This window comes from Capricornis sumatraensis, chromosome 3 (assembly GCF_032405125.1).
Source record: "Capricornis sumatraensis isolate serow.1 chromosome 3, serow.2, whole genome shotgun sequence".
NCBI classification, from domain to species: Eukaryota; Metazoa; Chordata; class Mammalia; order Artiodactyla; family Bovidae; genus Capricornis; species Capricornis sumatraensis.
Window position 1 is genome coordinate 178,696,356 of NC_091071.1, and position 18,060 is coordinate 178,714,415.

The following is an 18,060-nucleotide window of genomic DNA, read 5'->3' on the forward strand; positions in this document are numbered from 1 at the left end:
GTTCTTCATTGCTTTCTGCCATAAAGGTGGTGTTGTCTGCATACCTGAGGTTACTGATATTTCTCATGCCAATCTTGATTCCAGCTTGTGCTTCATCCAGCCTGGCATTCACATAATGTACTCTGCATAGAAGTTAAATAAGCAGGGTGACAATATACAGCCTTGATGTATTCTTTTCCTGATTTGGAACCAGTCTGTTGTTCCATGTCCAGTTCTAACTGTTGATTCTTGACCTGCATACAGGTTTCTCAGGAGGCAGGTCAGGTGGCCTGGTATTCCCATCTCTTTCAGAATTTTCCACAGTTTATTGTGATCCACACAGTCAAAGGCTTTGGCATAGTCAATAAAGCAGAAGTAGCTGTTTTTCTGAAACTCCCTTGCTTTTTTTTTGATCCAATGGATGTTGGCAATTTGATCTCTGGTTCCTCTGCTTTTTCTAAATTTAGCTTGAACATCTGGAAGTTCACAGGTCACATACCGTTGAAGCCTGGCTTGGAGCATTTTGAGCATTACTTTGCTAGCGTGTGAGATGAGTGCAACTGTGAGGTAGTTTGAGCATTCTTTGGCGTGGCTTTTCTTTGGGATTGGAGAGAAAACTGACCTTTTCCAGTGGCCACTGCTGAGTTTTCCAAATTTGCTGGTATACTGAGTGCAGCAGTTTCACAGCATCATCTTTTAGGATTTGAAATAGCTCAACTGGAATTCCATCATCTCCACTAGCTTTGCCCACTGGGGCAGGGGCACTGGGCGCAGCAGACCTGGGCGTGGCATAAGCCCTCTTGGAGGAGGTCGCCAGTAACCCCACCATAGAGCCGCCAGAACTTACACAGGACTGGGGACACAGACTCTTAGAGGGCACGAACAGAACCCTGTGTGCACCAGGACCCGGGAGAAAGGAGCAGTGACCACGCAAGAGACTGACCCAGGCTTGCGCAGGAGTCTCCGGCGGAGGCGTGGGTGACGGTGGCTGCTGCAGGGTCGGGGCACTGAGCGCAGCAGTGCCTCCGTGGGACCTTCTGAAGGAGTCGCCAGTGTCTTCATTATCTCCACCATAGTCTGGCCTCAGATCAAACAACAGGGAGGGAACACAGCCCCGCCCATCAACAGAAAATTGGATTAAAGATTTACTGAGCATGGCCCCGCCCATCAGAACAAGACCCAGTTTCCCCGTCAGTCAGTCTCTCCCATCAGGAAGCTTCCGTAAGCCTCTTATCCTTCTCCATCAGAGGGCAGACAGAGTGGAAACCACAATCACAGAAAACTAATCAATCTGATCACATGGACCACAGCCTTGTCTAACTCAGTGAAACTATGAGCCATGCTGTGTAGGGCCACCCAAGATGGGCGGGTCATGGTGGAAAGTTCTGGCAAAACATGGTCCCCTGGAGAAGGGAAGGACAAACCACTACAGTATTCTTGCCTTAAGAACCCCATGAACAGCATGAAAAGGCAAAAAGATGGGACACTGAGAGATGAACTCCCCCGATTAGTAGGTGCCCAATATGCTACTGGGGATCAGTGGAGAAAAAGCTCCAGAAAGATGGAGAGATGGAGCCAAAGCAAAAACAAGACCCAGCAATGGACGTGACAGGTGACGGAAGGAAAGCCTGATGCTTTAGAGAGGAATATTGCGTAGGAACCTAAAGGCAAATCGGAAGTGATCAAACAGGGGATGGCAAGGTGCACGTCGACACTCTAGGAATCAGTGAACTAAGAGGGACTGGAAGGGGTGAATTCAACTCAGATGACCACTATATCTACTACTGCGGGCAGGAATCCCCAGAAGAAATGGAGTAGCCATCGTGGTCGACAAGAGTCCGAAGTGCAGGACGTGGGAGACGCTTAGGGGAAATGAATCACAGACCTTTACGGTTTAATGATGCCTGGACTTGGAAGTGCTCCCTGGAGGGAAGGGAGTCCCCCATCTCCTCCCTTGCATGTCCAGCCCCATGTATGATGCTCAGTGCTGAGCAGGGTCTTGGGAATGGCTGACATCCACAGGCCACTGAGTTCATGGGATGGATAGAGCTGGGATCTTTCCTTCAAATACCAAATGCATTGCTGTGTCCCGCTAGACTCCCCTATGCAACCACCTTCACAGCCTTGGAAAGAGATGCCATCGGTTCTGGATAGCAAGCCTGGGGCATTTTGGAATAGGTAAGGCATTTGCTAGCTGATGAACGGCATGCAAATGGAGATGGACCAAATAGAAGGGGTGGTGTCTTCACGCTGTCAGCAAAGGTTTGCCTAGAAGTTCAAGGTCAAACCCTTTTAATAGCCTCAACCTCAAGGCTTTGCCACAGCTGGTCCTAGTGCCCCCCTCAGCCCACTCCAGTCAGGCTTCTGCCCCCTCTCTAAGGAGGCTGCTCCAGTCCAGGCCACCAGCGGGCTCCATGATGCAAATTCGCGGACACTCCTTGATCCCTTTAAGTCCTGTCCCTGCAGCTCTGGGTGCAGATGACTCTCCTCTCTCTCGGACCACTTTCTTCCTTGGGGGTCCGGGTCGCCTCGCTCCACCATCTTTCTTCATATCTTGCTGGCTGCTGCTTCTCAACCTCTCACTGGCTCACTTCTCTGTCTCCAAATTCTGGGCGCACAGGGTCCGCCCTGGATGCCCTTCGCTTGGCCCCTCCCCCAAGTCAGCTCGTCCAGGCCCTTGGCTTTAGGTCCATCCATGCTCTGTTGACCTCCAAGGGTAAATCTTTTGGTTCTGATCTCTCCCCAGGACCCCAGATTTAGCTTCCTCTGCTCCTCTGACTGTTCTATCTTCACATCTTAGCAGCACCTGGAACTTAACATGGCTGACAAAAAACCCTTCCGACCTTCTCCTCTGCGTACCCCCCAGTCTCAGTAAGCAGCACCATCCCACATCTGGTGGTGAAACTGTGAAAGCCAGGCGCCACCCTGAATCTTGCCTTCCCCTGCCCCTCCGCATGTCAGCCAGCCCTTTGGACTCTACCTACAAGTCACAGGAGAGTTTCTTTGCCCTCCCGTCACCTCCACGACCACGGTCCTGATCCCCACCCGAGCCTCTGTTACCTGAACTGTTCTAATAACCCAGCTTCCAGTCTTACCTCCCGTGGTCCATTCAACCAGACATGACCTTTTAGTAAAGGTAACCAGATCCTGCTAGTTCCCTGCTTAGACACCCCCCCCCCCCCCCACCGAGCTTCCTGCTGCCCTTAGACCCACTCCAGGCCCCATGGCTTGAAGCTCGAGGCCTGCGTGAGTGATCCCGCCCCTACTCCTCACCTCGTCTCCTAACTCTCCTTCGCTCACTTCATTCCGGCCATGCAGTGGGCTCTCCTTCTGCTCTTTGAACACACAAAGCTCAGCCCCAACACAGGCCCTTTGCGTTTGCTTTCTCCTCTGCCCAGAGTGTCCCATTTACCCCTCTTAGCATGGTGGGGTCCTTACTGCCTCTGAGCTCTCAGTTTAAATGGGAGTCTTTTCCTGACCACCCAGCCCCCTTCCATCACATCAGTCTATTTTAATGATGTGCTTCACCGTTATCATTCAAGGCTTCCCAGGTGGAGCTGGTGGTGAAGAGCGTGCTTGCGAGCAGGAGACATAGGGGACTGGAGTCCGATCCCTGGGTCAGGAAGATCCCCTGGAGGAGAGCATGGCAACCTACTCCAGTGTTCTTGCCTGGAGAATTCCATGGACAGAGGAGCCTGGCGGGCTCCAGTCCATAGGGTCGCAAAGAGCTGGACACGACTGAGCGACTCAGCACGCCCCTGCCATTATCTGGTGTTTTCTTGCTTATCTTTTCAGCTGCCTCCTGGTCCCCCAGGCCCCCAGGTAAAGTCCATGAATTTAGGATCTAGTTGTGTTATGCCTTGATGTGCTCCTGGTGCCTCGAAATATCTGACTCACTCACCACGCGCTGAACTAATGTTGAAGGAATGAATAGAGCAACCCCTCTACCAGTTTCCCAAACGCCAGGACTCGGTCCTGAGGTCTCAGTCCGGAAGATTATGGTGCAGGAACTGTAGGATGAGGCTCAGCTGTCGGTATGCTTTCGCTGCTGCTGCTGCTAAGTCACGTCAGTTGCGTCCAACTCTGTGTGACCCCATAGACGGCAGCCCACAAGGCTCCCCCATCCCTGGGATGCTCCAGGCGAGAACACTGGAGTGGGTTGCCATTTCCTTCTCCAGTGCATGCAAGTGAAAAGTGAAAGTGAAGTCGCTCAGTCGTGCCCGACTCTTGGCGACCCCATGGACTGTAGCCTACCCGGCTCCTCCATCCAAGGGATTTTCCAGGCAAGAGTACTGGAGTGGGTCGCTAGCCCCTCTGAAAATTCTAAAGGGCAGAATGGACAGCTCCTGCTCCTTTGCAACCGAACTTCCCTTCAAGACCAAGCATCGGGGCTGCAAGAGTAGCAATTCACTCCGTGACCTCTAGAGGGAGCTCCCATTCACTCCACCCCACGGAGTAGATGTCTGATAGGGGCTTCAGGACAGATCCAATCTATGGTTGAGGGTGGAATTCAAAGACTGCAATGGAACGAGACTCGGAACACGCTTGCTTCCTCTCTCTGTCATTGCGTTTATCCTATAATCAGTTGCCCTTTGGTGGGCCTTCTCTCTGGTGCTTCCTCTTTCCTCTTATGTGACTGGTGTGACAGAATTAGGTATGGTACCTTCCTCATCAGGAAAAGCCTGCCCCTTTGGGAGGTCAGGGGGAAGGATGGAGACCTGGACGAGGCAGCTCAGCCAGCCTAACCCTGGCGCGGTGAAGACGGCTTCGTGTCTTCCTTGATCCCTCCCTCCCCCAGACCTCGGATCTGTAAGACCTGAGAGGAGGGTAACAAGGAGCAGCCAGACTGAGTGGCTGCCAGGCTGGGCTCCAAGCCAGAGGGGCCAAGGAGTGATGCAGCCCAGTCCTCTGGGACTTGGGCCCTGGTCTCCACTCATCACCAGGAGTACACCTGCCTTTCTGCCCTTGTGATATCATCGGACTGTAATGACCCTTTATAATCATCATTTTCCATTTTGTTTCAGACGACAAAACATTGGCAAGGACGGAGCCTGACAGAGAGCCCACGCCAGCCAAGCCGTTCCGAAGCAGCGTCTTGTTTCAGGGAGAGCAAGTGAGAGTGAGAGTCGCTCGGTCCTGTCTGACTCTTTGCCGCCCCATGGACTGTGGACTGTACAGTCCATGGATTTCTCCAGGCCAGGATACTGGAGTGGGTGGCCTTTCCCTTCGCCAGGGGATCTTCCCCACCCAGGGATCGAACCCAGGTCTCCCACATTGCAGGCGGATTCTTTACCAGCTGAGCCACCAGGGAAGCTCAGATCCACTGAAACGGTTAAGCCATATGATAACATTTCCAAGAATTAAGTCCAGTGAGTTCACCAGCGTACCCATATAGCAACAAAGAGGGCACCAGCTTTAAGGATCACCTCTGCCCATCTTTGTTGGCAAGGCGGGTGGTAGGATGGAACTCAGGAGTCTCATCATGGCGGTTCTCCCACAACACCTTCTCTCTCTGGATCCCTTGTTACCAAGAGACACGAGAGGACAAATGGTGACCGTTTATTGAACCGTTCCCATAAGCTTTTGTTGGGTGGAATAAAAGGGACTGGGCTTGTTTAGTTGCAGACATTATCTCGTTTATGCCTGCAATGTAGGTGGTTTCATGCCCAATTTCAGATGAGGTTTCTAAAGCAGAAAGGTTAGGTCACTGCCCGAAGTCATGTGCCCAGCCTCCGGGCTTAATCCTTTCTCTAATGGCTCAGAGCAGCCATAAACCCACACTGCAGAGGCAGCCCCAGAGCAGGACCTCACCCCGGCCAAGCAGCATCGTGGAGGAGGCATCTCTGCCCACTAAACAAATGCCCAGGCGCACACTCCCCACCAGGTTGGGGAGGCGCGATAAGGGGCTTCTGAGAGTGGCGGCGGCGTCACTCTCGGTAGATCGCCCCCCTATCTAGCTTCATGGCGCTCTTACTGCGGCATCATAACCTGGGCCCAGCGCAGCTCTGGGGAACAAATCGTGAAGGAAAGAGACGAAACAAAAGAAAGACGATAAAATAAAACTGCTGTGAAAGGTTAAATTCCCAGGATTCTCTGTGGTTGTTTAATGGATTTCTATGATAGTAACAGACCTTTGGCTTTGCCTGCCGGGCAGGTGACCTCCAAGTAAATGAGTTTAGACAGCATTCCCGAATAAGAAATGTTCCTTTCCCCTCAACCCCACACTCCACAAAGGCCCCTGAGGATACAAAGACTCACACTCAATCCCCGAGCAGACAGATACGATCAGCTGGACACAAAATCCCACCTGATACGGAAGTGGGCTATGTGGCATGGTCTGTCAAAATGTGTATTTCCACCTCTAATATCTACTCGTGTAACAAATATTGACTGAGACAGCTCTCCATTAAGCGTTGTGGATGTAGTGGGGAAAAGACGGGGCCTTTGTGATCAGGATGCTCATGGTCCAGTGGACAGACAGGTGTTTGGACCTAACGAGATACAAGTTGGAGTGCAGACACCCCCGACCCCCAGAGAGGAATCACAGAGGAGGAAGTGTCTAGAACTTCCTCCAGAAGCCAGGGAAGGGGCAGCATGAGCCAAGACGTAGCCTTTTCGGATGGCCTCAGTGTCTTCCTCTGAAAAACAGGCTTAACAATACCACCAGCCTCAGTGTCAGCGCGAAAATGAAATGTTAAGGAAGTGTTACTCGCTCAGTCATGTCTGACTCTTTGCGACCCCACAGACTATAGCCCGCCAGGCTCCTCTGTCCATGGAATTCTCCGGGCAAGGATACTGAGATGAGTAGCCATTCCCTTTTCCAGGGGATCTTCCTGACCCAGGAATCGAACCTGGGTCTCTTGCATTGCAGGCAGATTCTTTACCAGCTGAGCCACAGGGAAGCCTCAGATGAAATGTAGCCATGTCTGTAAGGCCCTCAGTCCAATGCCTGGCATGGAGTAAGCGTTCAACAATGCTACTCACTCAGATCAGTGTTAGCAGACTCACTGAATGAGTCTCCAAGTTCAGGTATAAATGGATAGAAATGACTAAGAAGAGGACGATATTTATCATTTGTTTTCTAGAGTGAAGTGAAAGTCGCGCAGTCGTGTCTGACTCTTTGAGACCCCATGGACTACAGTCCATGGGATTCTCCAGGCCAGAATACTGGAGTGGGTAGCCTTCCCCTTCTCCAGGGCATCTTCCCCACCCAGGGATCGAACCCAGGTCTCCCGCATTGTGGGCAGATTATTTACAGCTGACCCACAAGGGAAGCCCAGGACTACTGGAGTGGGTAGCCCATCCCTTCTCCAGGGGGTCTCCTGCACTGCAGGCAGATTCTTTACCAGCTGAGCTATCAGGGACGCGCTGTGTTCTAGAACCAAAGTGAAAGTGGAGGTTAAGTCGCTCAGTCGTGTTCGACTCTTTGTGACCCCATGGACTGTAGCCCACCAGGCTTCTCCATCCATGGGGTTCTCCAGGCAAGAATACTATAGTGGGTTGCCATTTCCTTCTCCAGGGGATCTTCCCGACCCAGGGATTGAACCCAGGTCTCCCACATTGCACGCAGACACTTTAACCTCTGAGTCAGGGGTTAACAGGGTAGCCCTGTTCTAGAACCAGGTCCAATCTTAATGCTAAAATCGGTTGCTTGTAAGGTGACAGCCTCTCATTGGCCAAGGGTGGCATTGCACCCTTACCCTATTCAGTTCAGTTCAGTCGCTCAGTCGTCTCCGACTGTTTGCGACCCCATGAATTGCAGCACACCAGGCCTCCCTGTCCATCACCAACTCCCAGAGTTCACTCAGACTCATGTCCATCGAGTCGGTGATGCCATCCAGCCATCTCATCCTTGGTCGTCCCCTTCTCCTCCTGCCCCCAATCCCTCCCAGCATCAGAGTCTTTCCCAATGAGTCAACTCTTCATATGAGGTGGCCAAAGGACTGGAGTTTCAGCTTTAGCATCATTCCTTCCAAAGAAATCCCAGGGCTGATCTCCTTCAGAATGGACTGGTTGGATCTCCTTGCAGTCCAAGGGACACTCAAGAGTCTTCTCCAACACCACAGTTCAAAAGCACCCATTCTTCGGCACTCAGCTTTTTTCACAGTCCAGCTCTCACATCCATACATGACCACTGGAAAAACCATAGCCTTGACTAGACGGACCCTTGTTGGCAAAGGAATGTCTCTGCTTTTGAATATGCTATCTAGGTTGGTCATAACTTTCCTTCAAAGGAGTAAGCATCTTTTAATTTCATGGCTGCAATCACCATCTGCAGTGATTTTGGAGCCCCAAAAAATAAAGTCTGACACTGTTTCCACTATTTCCTCATCTATTTCTCATGAAGTGATGGGACCAGATGCCATGACCTTAGTTTTCTGAATGTTGAGCTTTAAGCCAACTTTTTCACTCTCCTCTTTCACTTTCATCAAGAGGCTCTTTAGTTCCTCTTCACTTTCTGCCATAAGGGTGGTGTCATCTGCATATCTGAGGTTATTGATATTTCTCCTGGCAATCTAGATTCCAGCTTGTGCTTCTTCCAGCCCAGCGTTTCTCATGATGTACTCTGCATAGAAGTTGAATAAGCAGGGTGACGATATACAGCCTTACCCTATTAGCCACTGTGTATTTTGCAGGTAAAAGTAAAGCTATGTGCCCAAGCTCTGGAGAAGACTGAGAAGCTCAAATCTGGGAGGGAGACCCACACAACAGTGGAGAAAACGTGGGGAGATGACCATGATACCAGCTCCTCAGGGGCCTGAAAATGTCCCTGATGTCCTCTCTGTTTTCAAAGATGTCCTTTGAGAATGATAATCTTAGCTCTGTCCCCTTGTCCCCTGCAGTCCAGTGATGGGGAGGAACACAGCAAATACAACTCGCTGGTTTTGAAACTCACTGTAGGGTGAGTTTGCCTAGAGAGCTGGCTCAAAGAGCAGCCCCTTTCCCTCTTATCAGGGAAGTACAGGATATTCCAAGGAGGGGCCATGACATTTTCCTCAATCATCTACAGCAGGCTGTCCAACAGAACGGTACGTGGTGACGGAAATGTTCTGCACCTGATCCGCCCAATGCGGCGGCCACTGATCACATGTGGCAAGTCTGACTGAGGAAATGAACTTCCAATTTAACCTGATTTAGTTGAACTTAACTGTAAATAGCGACATGTGACAAGCGGCTGCCACAGCGGACAGCACAGATCCAGGGGCTCCGATTATGTGCACTTTCTTGAGTCTCTTCTAGAGTTTCACCACCTTTGTCTATAATTTGGCTCGACCTTGAGGCAAAGCGTCCAAGGTGCAGGCCCTCGCCACCTCCTCCTATATCCCTGCTCACCTACTCCAGCCCTAAGGGCTCCATAAGCCAAGACTTTCCCCAAATGCTGAGCCAGAGGTCTTGTTGAGCCTGAGGGAAGGATCCCTTTTGCTTCACACCACTCCATCAGCTCCCCCAATTTACCCAAGTAATCCAATGCATTCGCTGCACTTCTGAAAGCTTAGGATGACCCCATTGCTAAGCTCATGCCTTTAGGACCAGAGGGGAGGCTGCTAGACGGGACACACGTTTTGGGTCATTTTGCGCCCACTGGGCCAAGCGTGCAGAGGCAGCCTCATCACAATGACCTGCTTTTCCTGGCTAAAGGGCTTGGAGACACAGCGCTGGCCGGGCCTGTGTAATCTATTCATCTCCTTCCAAGGCGGGCTCTGTGAGCTCATTCATGGAGGATGGGCAGAGGAAGCTGGGGAGGGAAGCAAACACACGTACAGAAAGCAAACAAAACAAGCAACGCTGGGCAGCCCCCTGTTTCGGGGTGGGAGCAGGGGAGGGGGGAATGAAGCTCTGGGGCTTGCCTGGGGGGATCCGGCCCAGGAAGGAGACCGGGGCTTCCACTGAGGCTTCTCCCAGTCCCTCCCGCAGCCCCGCCTTGGTCTCGGCTCCCGGAGCCCCCAGCGTGGTCAGCTCTGGCCATTCGGCCGGCTCCTTGGGAAAGGAGGTGGCGGGTGAGGGGAGGCCAGAGCGGCAGCAGGAAGGAGAGGACTGGCCGCGTGGAGCTGCTCCCGGGGTCTGCTCCTGTCCCGCCCTCTGCCCCAACCCCACCGCCACAGACAGGCATGCAGGGCTCCCCGGGTCCCCAGGACAGTACCCCATCGGCGGAGCCTGCTTCCGCACTCCACGGAATCGGATGGGCCCGGGCACTTGGCTTCAGTGCGCGATTTGCATGTGATTTGCATACATCTGCAACCACCCCACCCCCACCCCACCCCAATTCGAGACGCTTTCAGGTCAAAGAATATGAAACGAAATAAAATAAATTAATCAGTGCAGCCTCCCATAGCCTGATAGGCAGGGCCCGACACCCATAAGAGACATAAATGATTTTTAAAGCAGTCGATGGGATCACAAGCCGAGATGGAGGTGGGGTGCGCGTGGTGAACGGAGTTGGGGGTGCTCAGCATTGGAGTAGAGAACGGGAAGGGGGAAGGGGGTGTCTCTGTCTGCACTGGAACCTGGGCATCCCCGGTTTTCAGAGCGCGCACAGGTGAGCCACGTGGGAGGCTGCTCGTGGTTCCCCACACCTGGGCCTGGCACTGCCGTTGGCCGCACCCTGGCAGCCACCTCTGCAGGGAGATTTTCACCACTGATGCAGGAACATTCGATTTCAAACAAGAGCGAAGATAGCTGCTCCAAGGGACGGGGGAGCAATGAGATGCCTACTGGTATTTTCCTGTTTCCAAGACGCCTCCCGTCTTCACCCCTATTGTTCCCATTGGGTCTCCGCGTTTCTCTCTGCCAGCCGGGCAGGCCTCTCGCTACCCTTCACTCCACGGAAGGTCGGGGCAGAGACGCAGTGCCATCGTCGGCAGCGAGCGGAGTTAATTTATCGCAGCCCTCTGCCAGGTGCTAATGAGACGCTCACAGCGTGTGTCAGCCAAGCGGTTCCCGTATCATGTAAATACGCCTCTTAGTGATGCGGTTCGCGGCACTATTTAACATTTATGCCTTGACTTTCTCTAGGCCCCAGCGATGTCTCCAGGAAGGAAACCTCACCTGAAGCTGGGGCCCTCCGGGGAATCAAATGTCAGATTCACACCTGTGGGTTCCGGGAGGCTGTGAGCTTGGGTGGAGGGTCCTCGGAGTGATTCTAAACGGGAGAGGGCTACAAGGCTAAGATGGAGAACAATGATGTTGCTTAAAAGGAACCCAGGTCACAGCACCCAGCGTAACCACAGCGATCGGAAAAGAATGACTCAAAGGCAGACAGCGCAAGAAGGCACAGTAAGGAGAGGATGGTTCAGAGCAAGGCTGGACCGACAGCAAGGAGGCTAGGCGCCCAGTTCTGAGTGATGGCTCGGATGGCGAGGCCTCCCCAGCAGGATCCTCTGACGCTGGGTTTCCTTGCACTGCGCACCGCGGGGGTGGCAGTGGCTTGAAGGAGCTCAGGAACCGCTTCCAGATGCCTGATCACCCACCCGTGCCCGCCCAGCCCCCACCTCCCACCCCCTCTCCACGCCATACCCCCTACCCCCAGAGCAATTCCCCTTGACTGTATCACCCATTGGTTTCACTTTGAAGAAAGGGCAACACAACTCAGCAGAGGTTGGAGAAGGTCGGGTTTTGATCAGCGGCTGGCAAACTGTGGCTGGTGGGCCAATGCAGCCTGCAGCCTGTTTTTGTGTGACCCATGAGCCCAGAGTGGTGTTTTACCTTTTTCAATGGTTGAAAAAATAAGAAAGGAGGAGACTGTGCGACACGTGAAAATTACACGAAATTCAAGTGTCCGTAAGTAACATTTCACGGAAACACTGCCATGCCGTTCCATCGACATGCTGTCTGTGGCTGCATCTGCACTGGAGCAAGAACTGGGTGGTTGCAACAGAAACCATACGGCCTCAGAGAGGAAGATGTTTACTATCTGGGCTTCACCAGAGGGTTTGCCAACCCCTGTTGTAGCTCATAGAAGGGGAGCTCTCCACCCAACCCAAGATGGCAGCACCCTGTTCTATGTACAGCTGGGCGCCACATGGCAAGAAAGTCAACGCCAACTCGAGCTTCTCCGGAGCCCAGACAGCCTCGACTTCCACGTGGCAAAGCAAGACCAGGCCGGGATGCCCGGTCCACACACACAGATACGTGTCTCGGTGGTTACAAAGGCCAACACTTGCTCCCAAGACCCCAAGCTGGTTCTCCTGTTGCCAACACAGGGCCCTGGGCAGAAGGGCATCTGCTCATCTTTATCAACATCCCTTCTCAGATCTCCTTAGACCTTGGTGCCAGACACCAGTCCTATGTGTAATCAGATTAGAAGGCAGACTACATCTGTAATTTGATTTTTAAGAAGGCAGGAAGCTGTCCTGTTCTCTCTCCTCTGCCAAAAGCATTACCCGAATCCTCATGCCCCAAATTTCACCCTTCAGCGTTCTTTAATTACCCTGCAGTCAGTGCATTCGGTGTTAGTAACTAGTACTCGGGTCGCAGAGGGTTTCCTGAGGATAAGGGCGTGTTAGGACATCAAAGATGCCAGGACAAGATAGACTCTGAGGTCCGAAGGGAAGACTGGGCAGAGGGATCTTTACGGAGGGATTCATCAAAGGAGGGTCAGGCAGAGGGCACAGGACAGCTCAGGGCTGGTGAGGGCTGAGGGCATCGCCGATCCCACGGGGGTCTCCAGAGAGGCTCCGGGGACTCCACCCCCATCCTGGTCAGAGGCATGGGGCGGGGCGGACCGCAGAGGGGACTTACCCGGTACCACACGATCTCACGCATGCGGCCATCGGTCTTGAAGTTACACTTCAAGGTCACGGCATCACCAGCCACCACGGGCGGGAGAGGCTCAATGTTGACAGTCAAGTAGCCTGTGGAGGAAAGGGGAGAGGGTGGTGAGGGTGTGGGCTGACCCGGAGGGCTGGCGCCCTGGTGGGGTGAGGGGGCCTCCCCGGCTGCAGGTGGCGCTGTCTGCACTGGAGTCCACGTGAGAGGGGACGTGAGTGGCGCTCGCCCACCTCACTTCCTCCTCACTGGTGCTTCCCTTTCTGAGAACCTCCCTGGCGCCCAGGGATCCCATCAACCCTGCAGACGCTTCTTGGGATGAACTGTCCCGTGAAAGCAGGCCCTGCTGACTCCTGGAGGAAACGCTTCAGTGTATTTCTGTCGGATGTCCCAGACCTTCCATCCAGCACTACTCCTCCCCACTTCTTTTAGAAAGCTGTGACGCGCGTCAGCTCTGTAGGAAATGAACAGGCTGGGATACATTTCCGAGGGCTTCCATGAGGCTCCAATGGTAAAGAATCTGCCTGCAATGCAGGAGACCCAGGTTCGACTTCTGGGTTGGGAAGATGCCCTGGAGAAGGGAATGGCTACCCACTCCAATATTCTTGCCTGGAGAATTCCATGGACAGAGGAGCCTGGCCGGCTACAGTCCATGAGGTCGCAATGGGTCAGACAGGCAGCTAACACTAGTGTTTCCAAACCTATTTGAATAGGGGTCCCTTAGCCAACCCTTAAACCCCATCAGCATCCCATGCACCCAGACCCTGGAATGCCGATTTGGTGTTCTAGGTACTTCTGCATTTCCAGCCTCAGAAAATTTCTCCTGGTGAGAGAGGAACAGAGACCTGGGAAGCTGCTGCTTTGCTTCCTGAACCCCCAACCCCCATCACACACACCTTGCAACCCTGGGCCACGGTGGGGGTGGGGGTGGTGGGAGTGTGACGGGCTGATGGCCTGGGAAGGAGTCTCGATTGTCCAAAAGCACAGATGGTGTTTCTCACACACCAGCTGTCCCCGGAATCCCTGCCCAGCTCCCAGGAGCAGGGGCTCTTCTGATAGACACAGCCAGGCAACACTGATGCCTCCTCACCAAAGTCCAGCCTGCTGAGTCCTCTGACCCCCCGTCTGCCTCCCAGAGCCCCATTGTGAGGGCAAGGAACCCACTCCAGCTTGCCAGGCGATCTCATTCTTGGGCTGATCATCCAGGCTCATGGGATTGGCTTCCTGCCGGTTGATATCCAACCATTGATCTAATGGATCAATCCAATCCGATTGTCTTAATGAGAAAACTAGCCAGAATGGGCTCAGGGATCTCAATTGTGCAGGCGACCTGAGCAGATGGGGCCCAGGGGTCTGACCCCTGCCTGGAAGTTAATGGTTACAACATTCTGCAGAAAAAAAAAAGAATCGACCTCGAGGGGATCAATTTGGAAGCTGGAGGCAGACTTGACCGGTGTGGTCCGAAGCTTCAGTTCCCAATGCCCAGGGCAAGGGAGTGAAGTTGGGGCCCACCCCAGGTGGCCTCTAACTTAGACCAAAGGTCAGGCTCACAAGGAGCCCCAGAGAACACATGACCCGCGAGAGCAGTGACCGAGCTAACTGGAAGGAAGGCCTGTCTTCTGTCCCCTTCTCTCCTCGTTTATTCTGCCCCAGACTGTGTTCCCACCTGCTCTGAGCAGGCCCTGGGCCGTATCCAGGAAGCAGAGTGGCTTGAGCATTGCCTTGCTCTCTGGGAATGGACAGTGGTGGGGCAGATTCACAACACAACCCCACTGGACCAGGGGGATGACAGGTAACAGTGAGGGGCTAGGGAAGGGGAGAGGGGAAACCTGACCCAGCCTGGATGCTCAGCGACACCCCCAAGCCCCGCAGGTGCCAAACCGTGACAAACAAGGAGGTCGCCTGCCGGAGGATGAACCCCAAGGGGAGGGAGGACCCTGGCGCAAGCCAAGTGTGATACAGTAATAGTGGTTCCCATTTCCACGGCACCCGTTCTGTGCCAGCCACCGGACTCTGTGCTTAATACACACTCACTCACCTAATTGTCATGACAATCCTAAGAGAGAGGACCTAGGATTAGTCCGACTTCCCACACGGAAATAGAGAGTCTAAGTAACCTGCCAAGATCATGTAGCTATAAGTGGCAGAGCTGGGATTCAGACCCAGACCTTCTGATTCTATTATGACTGCCATTCTGCCATGCTACACACAGCTAACGATGGACACAGTGAGGGTGGGCTGGCAAACACTTCCCATCCAACACAACAACAAGGGTGTGTTGCTGGGGGGAGGGCGTGCGACAGGAGACGAGGACCTGACCCCCTTCTGTATGGGTCCCAGCCTGACCCAATGCCCACCTTTCCAGTAGGGCTGCCTTAACCCTGGGTGGGGGGCATGTCTCACTTTTGGAACTACAACTGAGATGAGCATCATTTGTCCAGATGGCTGAGGAGCTCAAGATAAGAGAATGGTCCTTCCCACAGGAAGGAGACAGAAAGGACAGATTCTCAGATGCATAAACCTTCCAGCCAGCCCAAGGTGGGTACAGATGGTGTGTGCGTGTGAGGCGGGCCGGTGGGGGGATGCCAACTTGCAGGGTCACCGTTTCCTGGCGAGCCCTGAGGGAATCACAGGCGTAAGTCCAGTGGGCATTGGAGGAAATGGTGGAAGCGCTGGTTTTTATTGAGAATCGATTCACTTCCAGTCCATCCTAAAGGAGATCAACCTTGAGTATTCATGGGAAGGACTGATGCTGAAGCTGAAGCTCCAATACTTTGGCCACCTGATGCGGAGAGCCAGCTCATCAGGAAAAGACCCTGATGCTGGGAAAGATTGAAGGCGGGAGAAGGAAGCGACTCATTCCCCTCATTTTTGCTGTACAGCAAAGTGACTCAGACACACACACATACACACACACACACACACACACACACACGCACACATTCTCCTCTGTGTTCTTTTCCATTCTGGTCCGTCACAGGGTGTTGAATGTAGTTCCCTGGGCTGCACAGTAGGGCCTTCTTGCTTATCCATCCCGTCCGCAATAGCTCGCCTCTGCTAATCCCAACTTCCCTCCCCTCCCCGCCCCTGCCCCCCAGCAGCCACAAGTCTGTTCTCTGCACAGAGCGGGGCTCTTGGGGGGCCTCTCTTCAGCCTGTCCTCAGCTTCATGGAGAGGATTCCTCGTGGGTCTCCTGGCTCTGATCCCAGGAGAGGATGAGATGAGATGGGGATGAGATGGTTGGATGGCATCACTGACTCAAGGGACGTTAGAGCAAACTCTGGGAAAAAGCGAAAGACAGGGAAGCCTGGAGGGCTGCAGTCCATGGGGCTGCCAAGAGTCGGACACGACTCAGCAACTGAACAACGTTCACTGCCTGGTACTATGCCAGACACTAGGGATACAATAATGAGAATAGGCACATCCTGCTGACGTTCCAGCAGAAGAGACAATAGCCAAAGGGCCAAATGATGGGAAATGTGCCCAGCGTAATGAAGAAAAGAGAATCAGCGTAAAGCAAAGGAGAGTAATGGCAGAAGGGTCGATCTGGACAGGGTGCAACCCCGGAGGCCTTTCGGAAAGGGCCAGAGTAAAGGAAAGTGTGAGCCGTGTGTGATTCTAGGGAGCGAACGCTGCAGACAGAAGCCGCCACACGTGCAAAGGCCCTGAGATTGGAGTGTGCTTGTGATTCGCCAAGCAGGCAGTGGTGGGAACCTTTTTGTACCATTGTGTCCTCTGAAGACCATCGGAGACTGAGCATCTCACAGGACCAGGATGAGGGTGGGGCAAGTGAGGCGCCTAGGGTGCTGGATTTAAGGAGGCGTTTACTTCCCCTGCAGGACCCCAAGTCCCTGCCCTGCCGGAGTCCTCTGGAGCAAACACTAGCAAACGCTGCCCTCAGGAAGTGACTGTGGCTCCCACTCCTGAAGTTTCCTTCCTTGAAGTCACAGAGGGTGGGGGATGGGGGTGAATCGCCCCCAGCTGAGGACCCTCCTCTTCTTGGACCCCCTGGGAGCGGCTGGGGCAGAGGAGGGGTAGGGCTAGGCCACAGAAGAGGCAGAAGGTCTCAGTTCTAAGGATTAAAACCTCCTTCCCTGGGCACATGGCATTTTCTGGATTTCCCAGAAACATCCCTCCCACTTTTCCGCCGGCTCCTGCGGCAGCCTGCCTGCGCCTTCCTTGTAAGATGCCGCGGTTCCCGCGTGTGTCACACGGGAGGGGGACTGTCTGTTTGCACATCTGCCTCTCCTTCTGGAAAGTGAGTTCCATTAATATCAGTGGAGTACTGAAATAAGCATATGAGTGCTGCTTTCTGAGCTTCCTTCTGGGCAGGCAATCTCGGTCCTCACACCACCCGGTGAATACGACTTCTCTGCCTCAAAGGAAGAACGGCAGGCCAGAGGGATGCAGGGCCCGGCTCAGTACTGCTGCCAGGGAAGCAGCAAAGCTGGGGTTTGGACCCAGATCTGTCCGACTCTGAGGCCAGTCTTTCCTTTGCTACCGCCCAGAGGAGTCATGAAACTCGCAGGTCTCGTGAAGATGCTGGGGCTCGCCTGTGATTGACCGTTGCGTTGACTGCATCTTCAGCAGAAGCCTAGCCTTCAGGGTGGGGAAGATGACAGGGAGAGATGGAGACTGCAGACACAGTGGTCTGGGGTGGGGGCAGGCCCCAGCGACGGATGGGGGGCCCCGTTCCCTCCAGGCTTGAGAGCCTTACCACGAAGTTGGGCTCTCTGGAGCTTTCCTAGCCAAGGCCAGGACAAGCCTCAGGCAACACGTGGGCTCTAACTGTTGGGTCTGGAGGCAGGATCAGGGCTGGGAAGGGAGGGAAGAGCAGGTGGCAGGGTGACTTTCTGACCTATGTACCAGGCGAGGATTGTATTACCCGTCAACACCTGGGTCACAGGTGAGAATCACCTTCCCAAACAGACACACGCTGGAGAGGGAAGAGCGATGGTTCATGGCCAAGGAATTTTCTTGCAAGAGAAAACCACAGCGAAAGTTCTCTAGGTCCAGCAAACCTTCCTTCAGCTCCTATTTCACAGGTTTTCATCACCTTCTGAAGACCCCGCTTTCGTTCTTTTTCTGAAAATACCCTCCCCACTTCCTTTGCTTCTCCTACCCACAGACTTTCAGCAAGTTTGAAGTCAGTTATCTGGTTCAAGTTACTCACCCCACGACTCAGTCATCACCAGGCAGGTTTTGTGGCTGCTAAGGACTCAGTTTCCCCATGAGTAATGTTGATGTCCCACATGGTGAAGTGCCGGGAGCCAGTGTGAGGAATCCCGCCCGTGACAAGGTCATGAGGAAGGAAGC

General features: G+C 53.6%; 1 protein-coding gene across 1 annotated transcript in view; it reads right to left on the bottom strand.

Annotated features, from left to right (window-relative positions):
• Positions 1-18,060, bottom strand: part of IGSF21 (immunoglobin superfamily member 21) — a 274,518-nt gene that overhangs the window by 136,026 nt on the left and 120,432 nt on the right. Inside the window, exon 2 of the mRNA XM_068969274.1 lies at positions 12,718-12,830. Coding sequence (XP_068825375.1) covers positions 12,718-12,830 — 113 coding nt within the window. The remainder of the gene's footprint in view (positions 1-12,717; positions 12,831-18,060) is intronic.